This window comes from Arvicanthis niloticus, chromosome 1 (assembly GCF_011762505.2).
Source record: "Arvicanthis niloticus isolate mArvNil1 chromosome 1, mArvNil1.pat.X, whole genome shotgun sequence".
Taxonomy (NCBI): domain Eukaryota; kingdom Metazoa; phylum Chordata; class Mammalia; order Rodentia; family Muridae; genus Arvicanthis; species Arvicanthis niloticus.
In genome coordinates this window covers 58,036,445-58,057,068 of record NC_047658.1, presented here as the reverse complement: position 1 = coordinate 58,057,068, position 20,624 = coordinate 58,036,445, and the positions used below count along the sequence as shown (strand labels likewise).

General features: G+C 34.9%; 1 protein-coding gene across 3 annotated transcripts in view; it reads right to left on the bottom strand.

The window, feature by feature from the left end:
* The window catches only part of Grm5 (glutamate metabotropic receptor 5), a 483,575-nt gene that overhangs the window by 277,369 nt on the left and 185,582 nt on the right, over positions 1-20,624 (bottom strand). For all 3 annotated transcript variants that reach the window (XM_034485471.2, XM_076937502.1, XM_076937509.1), the window contains exon 3: positions 16,439-16,688. In XM_034485471.2, the coding sequence (XP_034341362.1) occupies positions 16,439-16,688 (250 nt within the window). The remainder of the gene's footprint in view (positions 1-16,438; positions 16,689-20,624) is intronic.

Here is a 20,624-nt window from a genome sequence, read left to right as displayed (position 1 = left end):
AATGCTTGTCATATGTCATTTCATGCCTATATATCATTATAAATTCTCTTGAGAGATATAATGATATATCTATGTGCTTTTATATTAAATGAATGGGAATGCTATCATTACCCATTTTAATATTTTTTTCTTCTGTTTTGCATTTTGAGATATTGATTATGATACATTGTATTTTTCTCTGCTTCTATAGAAGTGAATGTTCTAAGTGTCCACTTATCTTTTTATATGTGAAAATTTTCTTCCTATAATCTTAAAAAATTATTCTCTATGCTTTTATATTTTATATCAGCCTCTTATGTCTCACTGATTATTTATTACAATACTTTATAGGTCATGGATATTTGGTCAGCCTATTCTATTCATTTTCTTCACGGTTGTTTAAACTCCTTGACCTTGTGCTCTATCCCCTTATTTCCCTAAAATGAGTCCCTTGCTCATGGTTTCTACTTTTTAATTCGCTGAGATTTTTATTTCAAATATTTCTAGTGTTTTTTTTTTTCAAAATGTATTTTTTCTGACTTTTTTCATTCATTACTCATTTTTTTTTTCTCATCTGTAGTGGTTACTTTCTCCTCTTACATGATTAGCTTTTTGCTCTAGGTCATTGATTGATTTTCTTACTTTATATGCTTGTTTGTATTCTCTTTCAGTTGTGGAGCCATGAAAGGGTGTCTTGGCTTTTGGTGTGGCATAGGCCTAGAACCCCGACCCCAATGGGGCAATGGCAGGTGTTCAGCCACGCCCCCAGAACACAGGGTCCTGACACGTGGTCTAAGACCTCCATTTGATCTGCACCTTCCAGTCTTGGTAGGGCAATGCCCTCTCCCAAAGAGCACAGGTAGAGGGTGTGACTACAGGCTTCAGCCTCAAGAGATTTCCATATTAATGAGTTACCTCAAGGCCAGAGGGCATAGCTAATTAAGTGACCCTCCTCCTCCTCTGCCTCCCTATTTAAGCCAGGACCCCCTGGCTTAAGTGAGGGTGCATATCTGGACTGTTTATCATCTACCATGTCAATAAAGCTATTGGAACCCCAGACTTTTTTATGTTATTGGGGCCTGCCGTCGTGCTGTAAGACTTCTCTGTGTTCCAGGGAATAGAACAAGCGAGCACTACCAGCGGGGTGCTGCCAGAGCTCACCCTTTCCCCCTCTTCCTATATGCCCACAGTGTCTGTTCGGCTGTGCCTCTCCCACACCCCCATGGCATCTGGAAGCCCCAAAAGGAGACACTGACCTTCAGGTTCAACTCCCCGCCCAGGGGCACCCCGTGGCCTCTCATGGCCAAGCGCCTGCAGGTTTTGAGCAGAATGAACTCAGTCAAGGTTCCTGTGCCCTAGTCTTGTCAGAGGAGTGGGAATCACTAACTGACCAACAAGATTCAGAAACCCACGCCCGCAACCACACACGATCTATCATTTTCCGCATTCAGTCATTTATCAACTTGGTTAGTAAAATTTTTCTTCACCAGGAGATTCACCCATTTCTATATCTTGGGGTTTAACGTGTTTGGTTATGGTTTTGAAGGTTTCACATAGCCTGACTTTTCTTAAATCTTGTGTCTGTGTTATGATTTGAGCACATGTTGCTTTGTATACATTTTCTGGTTTTACTCGAGGATTTTTTTATTAACGTATTTTTTTGTGCTAAATTCCAAGTATCACTCAGAGAATGAAAAGAGACTGTTGAAACAATAACAAATTATGCAGACTATCTGAGTAAAGTAAAAATCCATATAATTTCCACTCATGCTTCACTAACGATAATAAAACAGAAACAGACAAAATTAATGTGGATTGTTCATGAGGTTTAAAATTACTTAGAGTAACTGTGGAAATCATTTAAATTAATGAGTTCAAGAAAGGGGTAGTGAAAGGGTATAAGATAGAGAAGGGTGACATTACATAAAGGAAAGGAAAAATGAAGAGGAGAATAGAATTTTGCAAAATGTAAAGATAGAGGAGTTTGTTGAGCAGGCTACAAAAAAAACCCCAAGACTCCAAGATTGTACTTACTGGAGTGCTGTATTTGGGGAGTCTCTCAGGTGTGCTTAGAATATAAGAAGTAAGAATGGGATTGCTATGTCGACAGGAAGATGTGTCCTTATAATTTCAAGTATCAGGAAGCATTCATTCCTCCACAATTTTGGAGAAATGTGCCTGTGGCTATAAAGGAGTCCACTGGGGCTATGGAGATCTTAGAATATACAGTAATAAATTATATATATATATATATATATTATTATTATTATTATTATTATTATTATTATTATTATTATTATTATTGCCTGGGCTGAACTTCTTGCAAATTGTCATTATGTGCTTGTCAGTCTAGCTCTTTGGCTTTCCACAGCATCCTTCCAGGGCTTCTTCTCACTCTAGGCCTTGAAAAGATTATAATTAAGCCCTGTGACTTGTGATTATTCCCTGTTCTCAGTTCCCTGAAGCACTTAGTATTAAGCATTAGGTTATCTCTCAAAGTGACTCCAAGCCATGACCATCTGGGCCACATGGACCATCTTCACTGTGCAACTGTATCACTAGATGTCTCTGTCTCAGCAAGACCTACAGGTAACTTTGAAGGTCCTGAGCGTTAAGTAATTATACTGTGAGCTGAATTGAGAATCTTTTATAATCAGAGACACTTGGTTTACCCTTTCTGTTGGATAGTTTTATGTTAATATGACACAAGCTAGAATCATAAGAGGAGGGAACCTTGATTGAGAAAATGCCTCCCTTAAACCTGGATGTAACTGAGCCTTTAGGGCAGTTACTTAATTAGTGATTTTTGTTGGAGGAGCCACAGAATTGGTGTCGAGGTGACTCCTGAGATGTTAGAAGAAAGAATGAACAGAGAAGGGAAAGCAAACCAGTAATTGGCATCCTTCCATGTCCTCTGCATCAGCTCCTGCCTTGTTTGAGTTTCTATACTGACTTCCTTTAATGATAGACTAAAATGGAGAAATGTAAGTCAAACAAATCTTTCCCTCATCAAGATGCTTTTGGTCATGGTGTTTCACAGCAGCGATGGTAAGCCTAAGACATCCTTTAAATGATGTTACTGCTTTACCTGTGTCCATGAGAGAGCCACACAGCTTCAGCTGTGTACATCTTGGATTTGTATTTTTTTTTTATTTTATGATTTCCCTCCTTTATTTTTTTCTTATCATGATATTTGTTCAGAAGGTGACAAAATATTCCATATTTATCATTAATTATACTCAATTTTTTTCCACTGGGGACAAGACATTGTTCTCACTAGTCTGATTCATTCAAAGTGCAGTTTTATTCATATTTTATTCTGACATATTAATTATATAAATTGAGACATGGGTTGTGTCTTAAATCAGCATTTTCTGAGACTTTTGTCAAAATGAGAGAATAAACACCACTCAACATGCAACTCTAGGCATCTCATAATACTCATGGCAAATGTTAAGTTAGATCAACACAGAAAGCCATAAGTTAGGCACAATAAGCACTATTTGAAAAATCTAATTTATACCTTAAAATGAATATTTCATGTAATTTATCAACTGAAAAAAACAAGTGTGAACCAGAAGCTAATACATTTGGAATTAACTCATTATGATGACTACTTTAGCTGAGACTCCTAATAGTGGGTGACATGGAGCCTGAAGTGGCCAGCTACTGCATCCAGGCAGGACCCCCAGTGGTGGGATAAAAACACCAAGCCATCAATAAAACATTCAACCCAAAATGTGTCCTGCATACAGGATGTACAGGGACAAAGATGCAACAGAGACTGAGGGAATGGCAAACCTATGACTGGCCCAATTTGAGATCCATTCCATGGCAAGAATTAATCCCTGATACTATTAATTATACTCTTTTATGTTATACTCTGTTATACTATGTTATACTCTGTTATACAGGAGTTTAGCATTACTGTCCTCTGAAAGACCCAGCAGTTGCAGTCAATCGAAACAGATACAGAGACCAACAGGCAAATATTAGAAGGAGCTCAGGGAGTCTAGTGGAAGATTTGAGGGAAGAAATGAGGGATCTGGGAGGGATGCAGACTCTACAAGACCAACAGAGTCAACTAACTTGGACATTTGGGAATTACCAGAGACTGAACTACCAACCAAAGAGCAAGCATGGGCTAGACCCAGCTCCCTGCTCCTCAGCACATATGTAGTACATGTACAGCTTCATTCCAGACCCCAAGAGCTGGAGCAGAGGAGGAATGCACTTTCTGTTGCCTGGCAGTTGATCCAGTTCCTCTGGGCCACTATCTCTGGCTTCACAGGGAAAGGATACCCCTAGTTTTTTAGTGATGTGGTATACTAGAGTTGGCTGATACCTAGTAGGGAACCTCCCCTTTCTTTCTCAGGGGAGGAGAAATGGGAGGAAGGGCTGTAGGAAGTGGTACTGGAGGAGGGGTACAATGAAGATGTAAACTAAATTAGTTGATAAAAAGAACTCATTATTTCATCATTAAATTTTAAAGGACCATCGAAATTAATGAAAACATTCTGGATATAGTGCAAGTAAGAATTGACATTGTCTTGGATATCCTTGGATACCATTATATATTGTCTTAAATGCTTCATCTTCCACTTTGTGAATTAGAGACAATGTATTATTTGGGGGAAATTTTCATTTATTATATAGGAATGGTTATTTTGTTTTGTTTTTCAGTTTGAATGTAACTTGTATATGATATTTTGTGATCATACCCCATAACCTTTGTGGAGAGCTTTTGGTGCCCTTTCAAGAATATTGGCAAGAATATCTACATTGGGCTAGGACAAGGAAGTAGGCTCAGGATAAATAGAGCTAAGGAATATGTTCCTTGCATCTTGAGCATCTTGGTAAGTCCCTGAATACAGTGACCATGGGACCTTTGTTTATGCCTTGTTTGTTCTTTTCCTACTTTGTTTATGGCTTGTTTGTTCTTTGACTACTTTGTTTATGCCTCAGAACTGACCATAGTCTTTCAATGTACCTAGAATGACATAAAAGCAGACTGGAAAAAAACCCACTTCAGCAGTTGCTGGGATCATACTATAGTATTGTCTAATTCTCTCTCTCTCTCTCTCTCTCTCTCTCTCTCTCTCTCTCTCTCTCTTTCTCTAATCCTTGCATCCCTCCTTCGAGACCCTGCTGACTGATTGACCAGGCTTGGTTACTTCTTTAGCTTCTCTGATTTGCCCTCCAACATGTTCCACTATCTATGTCTAGTTGGCTTTCAAAGTCTTCATTTCTTAGTCTGAATGCCTTTCTTAATGGTACATATGTGACAAGTAGAAAGCTCAAACAGAAGCTCAGTAAGACTTTTAACAATCACATAATTACATAATGATCTAGGACGTTTTTAGAACACTAGTAACTTAATTTTTTTACTTTCCCAACTTCTAAGAGATTATCATAAATTACTGCCATTTCATATCAGAAAAGATGTTTTACTGCTGCAATAAAAAGTCACTTATTAAAGTTTTATAATTAGATAAAGCTCATTTATGAATTTATAAAACTAAGATGAAAGGCTGGTAAGCAATTGATGAAATGGTGTCTCAAATTCAGGAACAGACTGCTCTAGCATAAATAGCTTACCTCTGATAGAAAAAAGAATATAACTGACAATTTATACCAAATAACAGGGTTATTACAGTTAAAGCTGCTTTTTCTGAGTTTTAACTAGGTAATCGGTACTACATAGTCTGCATGTAGACCTCAGTACACTGGTCTTTTTTATTATATTATATTATATTTACTATAATGTGGCAGAGACTTAGAAAAAATTGGTACTTGTTGAAGGTATAAGTCAGTAAGAACCAATATTAAAAATAGTCATTAAGAATCATGTAAACTCACAGATCAGAATAATTACATGCACATTCAGTTGAATTTTTTTCTTTTTTTCTGCTTTCACTTTAAAGTAGACTTTGAAGACTTCATGCATGTCATCTAAAGGTCTGTGGACCTGCACAACTACACACGAGTTAATGTGTTTAGTGTTATTGTGTTTGAATGCCCAGTGTCTGTTTTCAACCATATGGTCTTATTGCCATTGAAGTATCATGTATGCAGTCAGAGGATAAACATGTTTGGTTGCCATAATGTCCAGAAATCATCTTGTAATCTTTAATGTCATAATACAGTAAAAAAATACATATTGATACTATTATGGTCATAGTATTGACTCACAATTTACTGAACAAAATTCTAAAGTAAGTCAAATTGAATAAAGAAAAACCAAAAACCAAAACAACAACAACAACAACAAAAATTCCACAAAGTCTGTTTTACTTGGAAATCATGAAATTCTATAAAATTAGAAATGCAATTTCCCACCAAAGTGCTAAATATTTACATTTTTTTGATTTGTTAAATAATTTAACCTATTCTAAAAGACAGACAAAATGAAATGAAATTCTTGGGCTATATCAAACTCTTGAAAGTTCAGTATTAAAGGCAGATAAATTTTAATGATTTTGACCTATCATTAGAGCAGATTGCTGGAATTAAAAAGTTTATTTATAATAAATTTTTTAATACCCTTCTCTCAAACTAAATAAATGACTGGTACGAATTGGTACAAATGATTATTTTCTTTTCTGTTTATTTTTTTAAAACATTAGTAGATGATCTGTGAAAACACAGACACCACTATGTAAATTCAATTTCAACATTGTGCAAATGGTAATACCTTAGCCAAGTTTTTGTCACACCCCAAACATCAAGCATGAACTCAAATGATTTGTCTTCATGGGCATGTTCATGTTAGTGAAAGACTTAAGAATTTTTAGTTTGTAATTTCCTACAAATATATTGTCATTTTTCTGAAGGAAGAGTCAAATGTACAAAGTTTCTGACACTGAGAACAGTAAGGGGACTGACTTACTCAGTCTGCAATCCTGATTCTTCTCCCATGGCTGGTAAGGAACAAGCCAGCTTCTTCTTGCAGCCCTGCTTATTTAATCTTAAATGATACTGGACTTCTACCTGTGGTACTCTGAATAACTTTATTTACCACAGTAAATGATAAGAGTTCTATTGTCAAAAGTCATTTTTATCATAAAATACATTATACTTTTAAGGATGCATAGTTTGCATAATTATGCCTGGCTATAAATACTTAAGTAGGGGAACAAGAAAATCCTATTGAGAAGGTGATGTATGAATAAACATTTCAGACGAGAACTCTAATAATAAGGATATCTGTGAGAAGATATCTCATTTTTATACAGATATCTATATAGACAAACTAAACCATTGTAAGAGGGGAATAGAGCAAGACTATTATGGCTAGATTGGAATGGATGAAGGGACAGTATAACATGAGTGGAAACACTCACAAAAAGGGAGATTACAATGTTAAAACTATATTTTCTGTAAATGAAATAGCAATTCAATTCATCTATGTTTAGGCAGTAAGAATAAACTGTGCGGTGGTTACTATCTTGTACTAGAACACAAATATAAACTCTTAAAGTGTTAATTGAGATGCAACAAAGTGGATATCAATCATTTAGTTTCTTCATTTTAATCTTTTTCTTATTTATAAAAGAGATAGAGAGAGAGAGAGAGAGAGAGAGAGAGAGAGAGAGAGAGAGAGAGATCACAAAGAAAGGGGAAAAAGTAAATTTTATAAAAAACCATAATGACATATCAATATTTTGAATTACTAAACAATAATCCGGGCTCATTAATTCAAGTATAGAAGGATACCTGTTGTCACCATTATTGTGTAGGATGACTTAGAGATTTTATTGAATGTAAGAAGTTGAGAAAGGAGAATAATTACTGCAGGTGATGTGGGGAGATGACTCAGTTATCCTGTTTATATACTCATGATGTCAGCAGAAAATACAATGCTTCCATAGAGATTTAGGAATACTAAATAAGGTATATGAATCACAAAGATACTAAGTAGATTTTTACTATACAATAATTAGAAATGTAAAATTTATTAACAAAAAATCATGAAATACTGTAGTAATTGAGGACAATATACTTTCCATAAGATAAATTTTATTATGGAAAGATACAAATATGTGTGAAATACCACTGAAATTTTCAGCCTTCAATAATTTGTGTTTAACACTCTGATTTTATAACTTAAAAGTTCTAAATTAGTGTAGACCAACATTTAAAAATGACAAGATTATGAAAGTAAGATTATATTCCTTGTTGTTATTATCTATACTCTGAAAAAAATGTAAGAAAATCACTACATCTCCCCCCACAAAAAAGCAACAAAGGCCAAATATAGAATAAACTATGAATATTCAGAAAAAATGTAGTACTGTTACATCAGCCATGAACCTATAGTTTTAAACACAGATTCTAAAGTATGAACTCTTATTACTATTTAAATAGGGAAAAATTATGTGGGGATATCTGGCTTAAATGAAATAATACTAAGTTCCTTAAAAAGTTAAATACTAAAATGAACAAAAATAACTTACTAGTATTTTTGTAAAAATAATGGGCTGAATTAATTGAGTAAAGGTAAGAAAATAGACAAAGAAAATCTTGTTTTTCAGAAAATTCTGGATCAAAGAATAAATACAGAAGCTACAAAACAAAGTAACTGTATTTGATTGTGTAGAGGAACAAAAGGGAAAGCATTAACCACAAACACACCAGAAAAGAAAATACAGCTATGGCTATCTGAAGGGGATTATAAGAACAAGATTATTGAGGAGAACATGTGTATTCATGTATGAAATGGAAGTGGAGGACAAAAAAGAAGAGGAAAGGGAAAAAATTCAAAAGTACTAACTCAAAATAAGACAATTGTGCAAAGCAATTTATGTTCATATAATAAATAGCAGAGGAGATTTAAAAGAACTAGCCTTGCCAGCATAAAGTGATGAGTTTGAAGCCTAGAATCTACAAAAAGAGAAGGAAGAGGAAGAAGAGGAGGAAGAAGAGGAGGAAAAGGAGGAGGAGGAGGAGGAGGAGGAGGAGGAGGAGGAGGAGGAGGAGGAGGAGGAGGAGGAGGAGGAGGAAAGTGACTATAAGGAGGATCAGGATAAGAAGAAGGAAGAAGAAACAATGAGGAAGGAAGGAAAACAAGCATGGAAAGAAGAAAGGAATGAATGAAGGAAGAAGGAAGGAAGGAAGGAAGAAAGAAAGGAAGGAATATTTCTGATATGGTGTTTTATGCTTATAGTCTGAGCACCAGGGTGAGGAGGTACAGACAGGTAAATACTTGGCACTCACTAGCCAGCTCTCTACACTATGTGATGAGTTACAGACAGTGAATAGAGTCATCTGAAGCAAACACAGCACAAAACAAAATAGACAAAAAAGCAACACAAAACAAAAACAAACAGCCATAAAACAAAAATTCAATATGACAACCACCTTTGGAATTAAAACTTTAATTGTTCTTTGGCTTCAACATACATGTGCAGAGTTAAGCATTGGTACTGGATTAGCAGTTAATTTTGGTATGTATCTGTTCCAACCAGGCTAATTGCTATTTTTTAAATACTTATTTTATTCATGTAAGTTGACTTTGTTTATTTTCTGCATACTATATGTAGGTCTGGGGTTTATAGAGGTCAGAAGAGATCACTGGACTCCTTTAAACTGGAATTATAGATAATTGTGAGACACTATATGGATACTGGGTTTCAAACTCAAGTCCTCTGCAAAAAAAAAAAAAAAAAAAAAAAAAAAAAAAAAAAAACAGTGCTCTTAATGACTATTTCTTCAGGCTATCCCTAGTTACTAATCTTGGTCTCACTTTTGATTGTAGTATAAAGTGATAGGTAGATTCCACTCTGGACTCTTCCTGGTGTCCCTGTCTCTGGTTATACTCTTCTTTTATCTTCAATAAACTTTTTTCTCCACCATAACTAAGGTCAGTCAGTTCATTTTTATTCTATAACTGAAATATCTATGTAGCTAAGATTCTTATGACTTTGCATTATTTAGAATTGAGTAAGTGACTTATTCTTTCTTCTCATTAAACCTATTGAAATATTTTATTTAGACTCTTATACACTAGTGATATTATTAAAATCATAGACATCTTAATTCTTACTTGTGTCCTTCTACTTAAACAGAAATGAAGTATTGTCTATGTTTCCACCCCAGTCTCTGTCCTTCCCAAAACACTATTAAAAGATTCTCTGATCTTACCCTGAAATATAATAGTATCAAAGAATCTAACAGAAGTCAAGCATATATGTCTGCAAATGACTTTGATATGGAATTGAAACTGATGATTTGCAAGGATAAAGAGGAATATCTATGTACTTAAAGTTAATATTTATTATGTTTTGTTGGAAAAGCTGTTTACTAGTACATCTGCAAACAACTTTGTTAGAATGAATTTATATTCTTTTCCTTGTGAAACTAATTGAGTTTGAATTACCTAATACTAAAATATTCTTATAATTTATAGAGAAATTTTAATGTGGCAACATTGCTGCCTTTGCAAGTACCCAAAAAAATTCTAGGTCTTTGTTATCTAGCTGAAATATAAACACGTCTTTCAGTCTAGGAGACAAAGGCAAGCAGATTTCTGAGTTCAAGGCCAGTCTGGTACCAAGCGGGTTTGAGGTACAGAAAGCTTAGATCAAGGAATGATGGTATAAGCTTTTAATCCCAACCCTCAAGAAACAGAGGCCTTCAGATCTATTGGTTCTGTTAGTTAGCTAGGTTGAATCAGTGAGTGGAAAGGCGGAGCAATAGAGTGGTGTTCATGGCAGTACACTTTGTGGAATTCAGTGGCAGTTTTTACAAGGGCGGTTTTTCAGAGACAGGTGGCAAAGAACACGCTAGACACAGGTGAAGACAAAATAAGCCAGAGAATGAGAATGAGCTGCTAGAAGATTAGAACAAACTTTCAGAGTTAGTTTAAGAAAAAGCAGAGCAATTCAACAAGAAGTCAAGAGAAGCCAGTTTAAAATAGATTGAAGAGGAGTTTGGGCCAGAACAGCTGAGTTAAACCAGCCATCAGAGTTCAGAAACAACTAGATGGGATAAGCTTATTCAGCAGTAAGCCTCTAAGATGACAATTATGTCAGTAAAATAAAAGATACTTTTACAATAACTTGCTAGTACCGCCAAAATTTAAGTACACTTACCTTTTACAGAGCATTTCAAACAAACATATAGATATATAATTAACAAACATATCTTTAAGTAGTTTATATACATGTTCTCATTTCTAAGTTGATATTAAATTTTATAAGTTACTACATTTTCAAATCTAGAAATAAGATAGTATATTCAGGCCAGGCATGGGCACGTGTTTAACCTCAAAACTGAGGAGGCAGACAGAAGTAGATCTGTATGAGTTCAATGCCAGCCTCACCTACAGAATGAGTCACAGGACAACCAGCACTGCATAGGAAAGTCCCTATTTTTTAAAAAATAGACAGTATAGTATATTCATTCTAGAAAAATAAACATATTTAGAAATATTATTATTCTTCAAGTTTTGGTTTCTTTCTCCTAAAATCACTGAGGTGTTTAGCAAGGTGACTCCATGGACCCAAACAAGACAATTTTATTCTTAACAAGACAACAGTCTATCAAGAGCTCAAATGAGTCTGGGTGTCTGGGTCTAGGTGATGCTCACATTCTATTGATTTCTACCACTAAGGAAAGAACTGTCAACGGAGGTGTTTGCCTCAGTAGCAGATTTTTCTTAGTCCTACCAAATATGTTAATTCCTAGATACCTGGAGAGTGAAATATTGGACTTTCTAACCATAAGGAAGTCTCTACTCTAATCTTTGTTATCTAGTATTTGAGGATCATTCATCTCAGTATGAATTACCAACACAAAGACATAAACAGAAATTAGGAGGGTACAAAAGATAATGTAATTTTTAAAATATCAGAGGACTCATTGGTAATAGGAATTATGAAAAAATAGATATGTGGAGCCATGGATTTGATTCTGCCAACTACTACTTATGTATATCAATTTCATCACTTGTAAAAAAAAAAAACAAGTGTGTTTACATCTGCTAAAATTTGATTTTCTTTATAAAATGGTAAATATTTTAAGGTCTTAGATTATGTGTCTGCAAAAAAATTAACAGTATTAAGCATGTCAATTATTCCCATGATATTTAAGACAATACTACTGTCCAGGAAACCCATTAGAGTAAAAACTATTTTCTGTTTTACTCAAAAATGGGGCCAAAGCACTATAATGAAGTAGGGTTGCAATATTTCTCTAACACATGGTTACATGAAAGATGGCTGAGAAAACAGTTAATGTAGTACTGAATTCTGTTCTTATTTGATAAATTATTCTGAAAATTGTTTCATCAACATACAAAATGTCTTGTTAAAACTGACTGAAGAAGTAGAAATGTTTTAGAGGTATTGGAGGGGAATTCTGGATCATATTTAAATACTTGAAAGATTATCATATATTCTTTCAGAGAAAATAATGAGTAAAAATGTGGATATTATAAAGAATTTTTAAATTCAGAATAAAAAAACCCTTTCAAGCAGAATTGCTCAAAGATAAAGTGAATCAGATCTCAAGAAAATATGAATTATAAAGTAACTAATCAATAAAGGGACTGAAGAATCTCTGACAAAGGAGAGAAAATCTATTTTCTGTAGGTTGAATAACTTAAAAAGAACTTTTGGTATTTATTCTACCAAGAATAACTTTTAAAATATCAAATTTTGAGTTTTTATTTTGTGGTATAGCAAGTAATACAATTATATGTGAAAATTTGCATTCCTCATAAATATTGATTTTTTTAGTCAGTTATGCCTGCATCCTTGCATCTAATAATGGAAAGAGATTCAAATAGAATCTTAAAAATTCTGACTGTTTAATGACACAAGTTTTTCTTTTGTTGTCTTTTTTTATGTTTTCACTCAGTATTAACCTTTGGAATATAAAATGTGTCAATTAACATGTTCTTGAGCTCAACAAAACTAATTGTTACATAACTGATGCTCATGTAAGAAATGAAGTTATTAAGGATACTTTAGAAAAATGTGTAACATTCATTTGTTTCCTAATGTAATTATTATGAATGACATAGAACCTCATACCAAAATACTTCCATCAGTTGCTGCTATCATTTCAGACAAAGAGTTAGGTTAATAAAGTGACTGCCATAAAATATACCCAGGTAGGAGCAGAGTGTTCACATAAAAGTTTAAGTTTTTTGAAAACAAGTTAAATGAAGTTTATTTTTTAGATGCTATTCATTTCTAACAATTGATGTGACTTACTGTTGGGAACAAAACTACTGTAAAAGGTTGTATTTTTAAGCACAACCTTTTATTAATTATCATGGTTTTCAGAAAGAGTATATGATACATGACATATTTAAGAATAGAATAGAAGTTTATATATCACTGAACAATCACAATTTCCTAACGCTAAAGAGAATTCCATTAAAAACTACGGCATCCTGTTGATTTTCTCAAAAAATCAGATCTTGGTTTCATTGATTCTTTTTGTTGTTGTTGTTGTTGATAATGATGATGATAACAATGTTTCTGATTGATTGAATTCTGCCCTTATGTTGATTATCTTGCCTTCTATTCCTGACAACACAAATAACTCAATTAAAAATGGGGTACAGAGCTAAACAGAGATTTCTCAACAGAGGAATCTCAAATGGCCAAGAAGCACTTAAAGAAATGTTCAAAGTTCTTTGTCATCTGGAAAATACAAATCAAAACAACTCTGAGATTCCATCTTACACAGTCAGAATGGTTAAAATTAAAAGAAAACTCAAGTGCTAGCAATACAGGTAAGCATGTGGAGCAAGAGGAACACTACTTCACTGAGGGCAGGAGTACAAACTTGTATATCCATTTTGGAAATCAATTTGATGGTTTCTCAGAAAATTGGGAATAACTCTACCTCAAGACTGAACTATACCACTCTTGAGACTATAATCAAAAGATTCTCCACCTTCCCACAAGGACACTTACTCATGTATGTTCATAGTAGTTTTATTTGTAATAGCCCCAAACTGGTAACAACCTAGGTAGCCCTCGACTTAAGAATAGATTAAAAAAAAAAAAAAGTAGTACTTCTACCCAATGGAATGCTACTCAGGTAGTAAAAGTAAATATACTATAAATTTTACAGGTAAATGGATGGAATTTGAAAAGATCATCCTGAGTAAGGTAACCCAGACCCAAAAAGACATACATGGTATGTACTCATTTATAAGTGGATATTAGACATAAATAGAGGATAGCCATGATACACTCCACAAACCCAAAGAAGTTAAATGAGAAAGAAGGCCCAAGTGAGTATTCTTGAATCTCTCTTGGAAGGACAAATAAAATAGTCATAAAAGGCAGATAAAAGGAGGGAGCTGGTGGGAAAGGGGATGGGGAAGGAAGTGGAGTGGTGTTCAAGAGCAGGTATGGGGAGGGATAGGAGAGATGGCCTGATCACCATGATAATAAATGGAAATCTGAAACTTACAGGGGTGGGAATGTGGGGGGCATCTCAAGACTATTACTGAGTCCTGGGATAGGAGAGGTACCCAAGATTCAATGATAGTGACCATAGCTGTGACTCATAAAATTTGGGAATTGGAACCTGAAAAGTCTACCTCCTGTAGCTAGGCAAAAATCTGAGTGGAAAGATGGGGACAGCAAATTTTCAATCCAAAGTTTATTCTTTCTACAGGAAACTCAGACACAGAGAATGGAACAGAGACTGAGCAAATGGCTAAACAAAAACTGGCCCAACTTTAGACGAAGGCCATGGGCAATCAGTAGTCTCTGACCCTATTAATGATACTCTGTTATGCTTGCGGACAGGTGTCTAGCATGGCTGTTTTCTGAGAGGCACCACACACCAGCTGACTCAGATAGATTGAGAGACTCACAGCCGAAGAATTGAGGAAGCTTAAGGTCTCTTATGGACAACTTGGGGGAAGGAGATAAGAACTTCACAGGAAGACCAACATAGTCAAGTAACCCTGGACACTTGTGACACTCAGAAACTAAACCATAAATCAAATAGTGTACATGGGCTGGACCTTGCCCTCCCCAACATATGTAGCAGATGTGCACCTTCATCTTCATGTGGGGCCCAAACAACTGGAGTGGGGACTATCCCAAAAGCTGTTACCTGTCTGTGGGATATGTTCTTCTATCTTGCTTGCCTTGTCTGATCTCCGTGAGAGAAGATGCACCTAGCCCCACAGAGAATTGATGTGACAGAATCAGAGGATAACAACTGGGGCCTCCATATTCTCAGAGGAGAAAGGAATGAGGGATGAGGGAAGGATTGTGGAAGGAGGGGCAGTGAGCAGGATGTAAAGTGAATGAATGAATTTAAAAACTATGGCACCTTCCAAATGATTATGATGTTATACGTTATATACTTAATTGGTTGAGATGTAGTACTGAGACCTATAACCAAACATTAAGGATATTTTTGTGATGCTGTTTTTGCATAACATTGTGTGAGATCAGTAGAATGAGTAGAGCATTGGTGTCTCATCCTACTCCCCTCCACAATGACAGAACTTCACCTAATCAGATTAAGATATAATAAGAGAAGACTGGACAAAAGAAGACATCTCTGTATGAATACATTGCACAAGACATTGATCTTGCACATCTTTTAGATGCAGACTATGCATTGACATTTCTTAGTACTCAGGTTCCTGACCTTCAGAAGAGGAGTTAACACCATCAGCTTTTATGCACTCAGATTTGTACTGTGAGCAGAATGCACATGATCTCTCCTTGTTTCCTGGTTTTCCACGTGTAGCTGCTGTTAGTCTACTCCTTCCTTTATCATATTCATAATAAAATTTACATTCATGCATCTCACAAATATTTCCAACATATAACTTTTGTGAATTGTTATACTACATATATGTATATAATATTAAGTATTTATTATTTCTCTGAAAATCCTACAATATATATTTAGCCCTATAGATATACCTTTAGGTATATCCACATGGTATCAGTCAAGTGCCATCCAAGTGAAATCTCTGGATAATTAAAAAATCCATCTTTTTAAAATCTAGTGTTTTAGAACTTTGACTAGTGTCCATGTAGCTCATCAGGAATGGGCTATCAAATATAAAGAAAATAAGACCTCATTTTAAACCTCAAACTTTACAATTTTATAGTAAAAGCAAGGTTATATGTAAATTTATAAAAAAAAACATTTTAAAAAGTACCTGCAAGTTTTATGTACATTTCTTGATATCACTAAAAATTTCAAGATACCAGTTTATATAAGTATATCATGATTTTGAGGATGTGAAGACTCTGAGTTATCACATTTTGTTTCCTGCTTTCATTACAAATCTGCACATACTGTAGCCACTCACGTTCCATTTTTTTTTCCCTCTGGTTTTTGAAATGTTTTTTAATAGTTATGCTCTTTGGATACACAGATTAGAATTCTAATGGAGCAGGCTTTATACATCAAAAGAATGGAGGCAAAATTTTGGTATTAGTTTTCCATTGCCACTTACCTGCCCAGAAGTAGAAATTCCCCTGCTAGACCCAAGCGTCTCATGGCCATGAGCAGACCCCGAACTGTCATGCCTTCACAGAAGCAGGCTACCACCCGGGCTTTAGGCAAATGACTTCTAAGTTTTTTCAACAGCTTGTCAAAACTCTGTTCCCCAGCATTGCTGTAGATTTTGTAAGAGTGGGCGATGCAAATCCCTTCCTTCGCTGACATGTCTTTGAAAGCCTCCATTCCGCTTTCTCCATAGTTGCCTGTAGGAAGATAAATATATAAAGAGAAATATTGAAATAAGAGAATTGCATTTATTAGGTACAAGAAGAATTTCTTATCATAACTGATAGGTAGAACAAACCATTTCAGTATATGCATACATTGTACAATGTTCAAATTGTTATATCTTTCTGTTTCTTTATTTTATCTGTTTATTTTCTGTTGAAAAATTTAGCAACATTTTCTTCTATATTTCAAAATGTACAGTTCATCTTATTATCTAACAGAACATTCTTGAAACTGATTATGATAATACCAGTAAACCGACCATGTTCTTTCTCTTTCTTTCATTTCTTAACCCAGTCTTTGTGTACTGTCCTTTATTCTGTTACTTTTAATTCCTTTTAAAAGTAAGGTGAAGTGGTATTTACATGTCAGAGCTTAAGGTATTTATATAATACAATGTTTTTCATCCTCATTCATGTTGTCACAATAACAGATTTTATTTTTTCTTAAGGCTGAATGTTCTATTGTGTATAGAAACAAAGTATTTATTAGTTGGAAAAAAAAAAACCCAAGATGTTTCCATTTATTGTTAGCACTAAGCACAGCCTCAATGGCCACAGGTGAAAAATTGTCTCTTTTACATATAAACTTGTCTTCTGTTCAATATATACTCATATCTTCATATAGTGTGTTAGAAACTACTTATCTGCTAATTTTATTCAGTGCTATTTCTTTTCCTCTTTGAGTTTCATTGTATGATAATTTCTTCCCACTGTGGTGGTTTGTGTATGGTTTATAATCCAAAGATCCTATTGTGGGAGTTTGGTCTGTAGTGTGTTCATATAGGTAAAAGTGTCTTTTATTATCCAGATATATTTGTTTTTCTCACAGGCTTACTGCTGGATAACCTCACCCTTTCTATTTATTTCTGAACTCTGGCTAGCTGGTTCAACTCAGTAATTCTGGCTCAAACTCCTCTCCAAGCTGACTGACTCAAATTAGCTTCTTTTGGCTTTTCACTGAATTGTTTTTCATGGCCTCAAACTAACTCTGACAATCTGTTATAATCTTCTGGCTTCTTCTATTCTCTGGGTCATTTTGTCTTCACCTGCAACCTATCTCTGAAAAACTGTCCTGGTATAAACTGCTCTCTCACTCTCGCCATCTTTCTGTCTGTGTCTGTGTCTGTGTCTGTGTCTGTGTCTGTGTCTGTGTCTGTGTCTGTGTCTGTGTCTGTGTCTGTGTCTGTGTCTGTGTCTGTGTCTGTGTCTGTCTGTGTCTGTCTATGTCTGTGTTTGTGTCTGTGCCCGTGTCATATCTCTCTCTCTCTCTCTCTCTCTCTCTCTCTCTCTCTCTCTCTCTCTCTCTCTCTTTCTCTCTCTCTGCACTGCTCCCACAAGTTTTGTCTTTCCTGTGATGTTCTCTTAACTACCTCCTATTTCTTCTGCTGTTCTCTTAAGAGTTGGGCATATCCTGTTTCTGATTCATTCTGTCAAATACTTCTCTAATTCATTACTATGTCCCCCCTCAATTAGACCTCTATTTAAAACATGACTGCTTCCTTCTACTTCCTTCCTTACCTTACTTTTCCCTGTTTGAGGTTAAAGGTATATACTAATGGAGTGTCTGTATTCCAGCCAGAGGTATTAATGGTGTCTCAATCTAGACATATCACACAGACCTAGATCTTTGTATGTGACCCCTTGCCAGAGGAGCCATGCTGCTAGATTAAATTTTTTTTACTCATCATGACTTGGTAGAAAATTTAATTGGGCCTAGGAGAAGGTGATCAGAACATCAAGATTCCTTCTCAGATGGCTATTTCTGGTAGCTGGATAATGTCTGTCAGAATAGATTATTTCCCGTCACTTAAAGACAGAGAAAGTTTGGTTCTTGCACAGTATCTTATTTCTTTGCTTGTAAACATTCCCTTTCACTCACACACACACGCACGCACACACCAGATATACTAAATATAATATATATCATAGAAATATTATATTGTTTTACATAAAATATGTATTTTATATCATATTTTAATAGTCATGAGATTATTACTTGATATTCTAAACTGAAAACACTTGCCATATTCTCAACTGATATTTATTCTTGTAGTGAGGAAATATGTATTTTTATGAGAAAACATTTAATTTTCATTCAATATAATCAAAGAACAGTTAATGATGTGAATAAGTGCAAAGACTATTACATTTCTACTATTTTTTTCTCTAATTCTTCTCATATCTTCTTTTCTTCAAATTCATGACCATTTTAATCAATTGCTATTATATGTGTATATGTATTTGTATTTATATATTCCAAAATATAACCTGTTAAGTTCATATAATATTATTTGTATGTTTGTCCCATTGAATTCTCTTAATAATACTGGAAGTAGGTATTGTTACCAATATTGCATAGACAAGATAGTCTATAACTCCCAGATATATAAATATGAGTAGTGAATAAAGGCAAAGCTCCTTGCAGGCCCTCTCACTTTGTTCCTCCACAACTGGTTTCTTAGACCCACAGAACTCCAATCAGATGGACCTGATAGATTGGTTTGAAGAATGCAAGAGTAGTATGACAAAACAGCTAAAAAGCAAGACTATAAAAGCATAACTGGACTATAATCTGGTAATTGTAGGAGATAGTAGCTGTCAGGAACAGGAAACATCAAATGAGTGAACACTATGAGATATCTAATTGCAGAGCACTGGGTCTATACAGATATAAAAGTCAGCAAACAGGTAATGGGATAAGTCTTGGCTGGAGCATTCACCTGATTTCTGCTACCTATGTGCATTACTATCACACAGGTACCACATTCTGAGGAGATCCTCAGATTTTTCAGGATGCAATTCTGTGTAATTCTATCAGATTGCAATTCTATGTAGTTCTATCTATACAGAGCATATAACAGAACATGTTTTGTTTCATACACAGGACAAGGGATTGAGGTGCATATTTTACATATAGAAGCAGACCTGGTCTCCAGGTTCTCCAAGCATCCCTATCTGGCATACCCTACCCCCAACCTTTAATTTTCTAGCCCCAGGGTTGGGCTGCCCTCCCCCCAGAAGGTCCTCTTTCTCTCTTTGTCTTCACCTTTTCTCTCTCTCTGTAAGCATGTGCCCTTTCCTTCTATATCCTGTACCCTTCCCCTTTTTTCCATGGTGACTTTCCTGGCCTCAGTCCTTGGGACCAGTGAACTTGCCCACTTGACAGCAGCTCCCCAGTAAACCTGCTTTTAATATAATCTAATCTGGTCTGAATTAGCTCATTTCACTGGCAGCAAAGAAATATTCTATCAGAATATGCTAGTTTGACTCCCAGCCCAACCACCAATGAGAAAGTTGCAAGGATTTGTTTATCTCTAGAATTAGAAGTAATAAGATAGGAGCAGGTGGACAATTCATTTTTTTTGTAATTATCAAAGTTTAAAGGGGGTTTTCTAGAAAATGTGCCAAGAGGCCTAAATTATTGGTTTTAGACTATTTACTATTCTTTTTTATTTTAGAAAAATCATTTTCTCAACTATTTTGCTTCTAATGCTTTCATTTAACATAATGTCTGTCACAGAAATAGTTTGAAATTAGGCATAATGATTAGGGTATAAATAATAAAAGCCATTTTACTCATAACTAAACAAGAGAACATATTTTTAAAAATTCATGATCTTTAACCTGGTATCGAATAATGTTTATTCAAAACTGTCTTCATATATATTCAGCATGTAATATAGAACAAAGTGGTTAGAAGAAAGATATTCATAATGAAGAAACAATTTTAACTTTAGTTTGGAATCCATAATCTCCTAACCCTTTTCACCTGAAACAAAGTCAACAACATACTTATTTATTTGTATATTTGTATGTATATGTATATGTGTATATATATGTGTGTGTGTGTGTCTGTGTGTATTTCACACAATTAGAATATCTGGTAATTAGCTTAGACTAAACTAACTA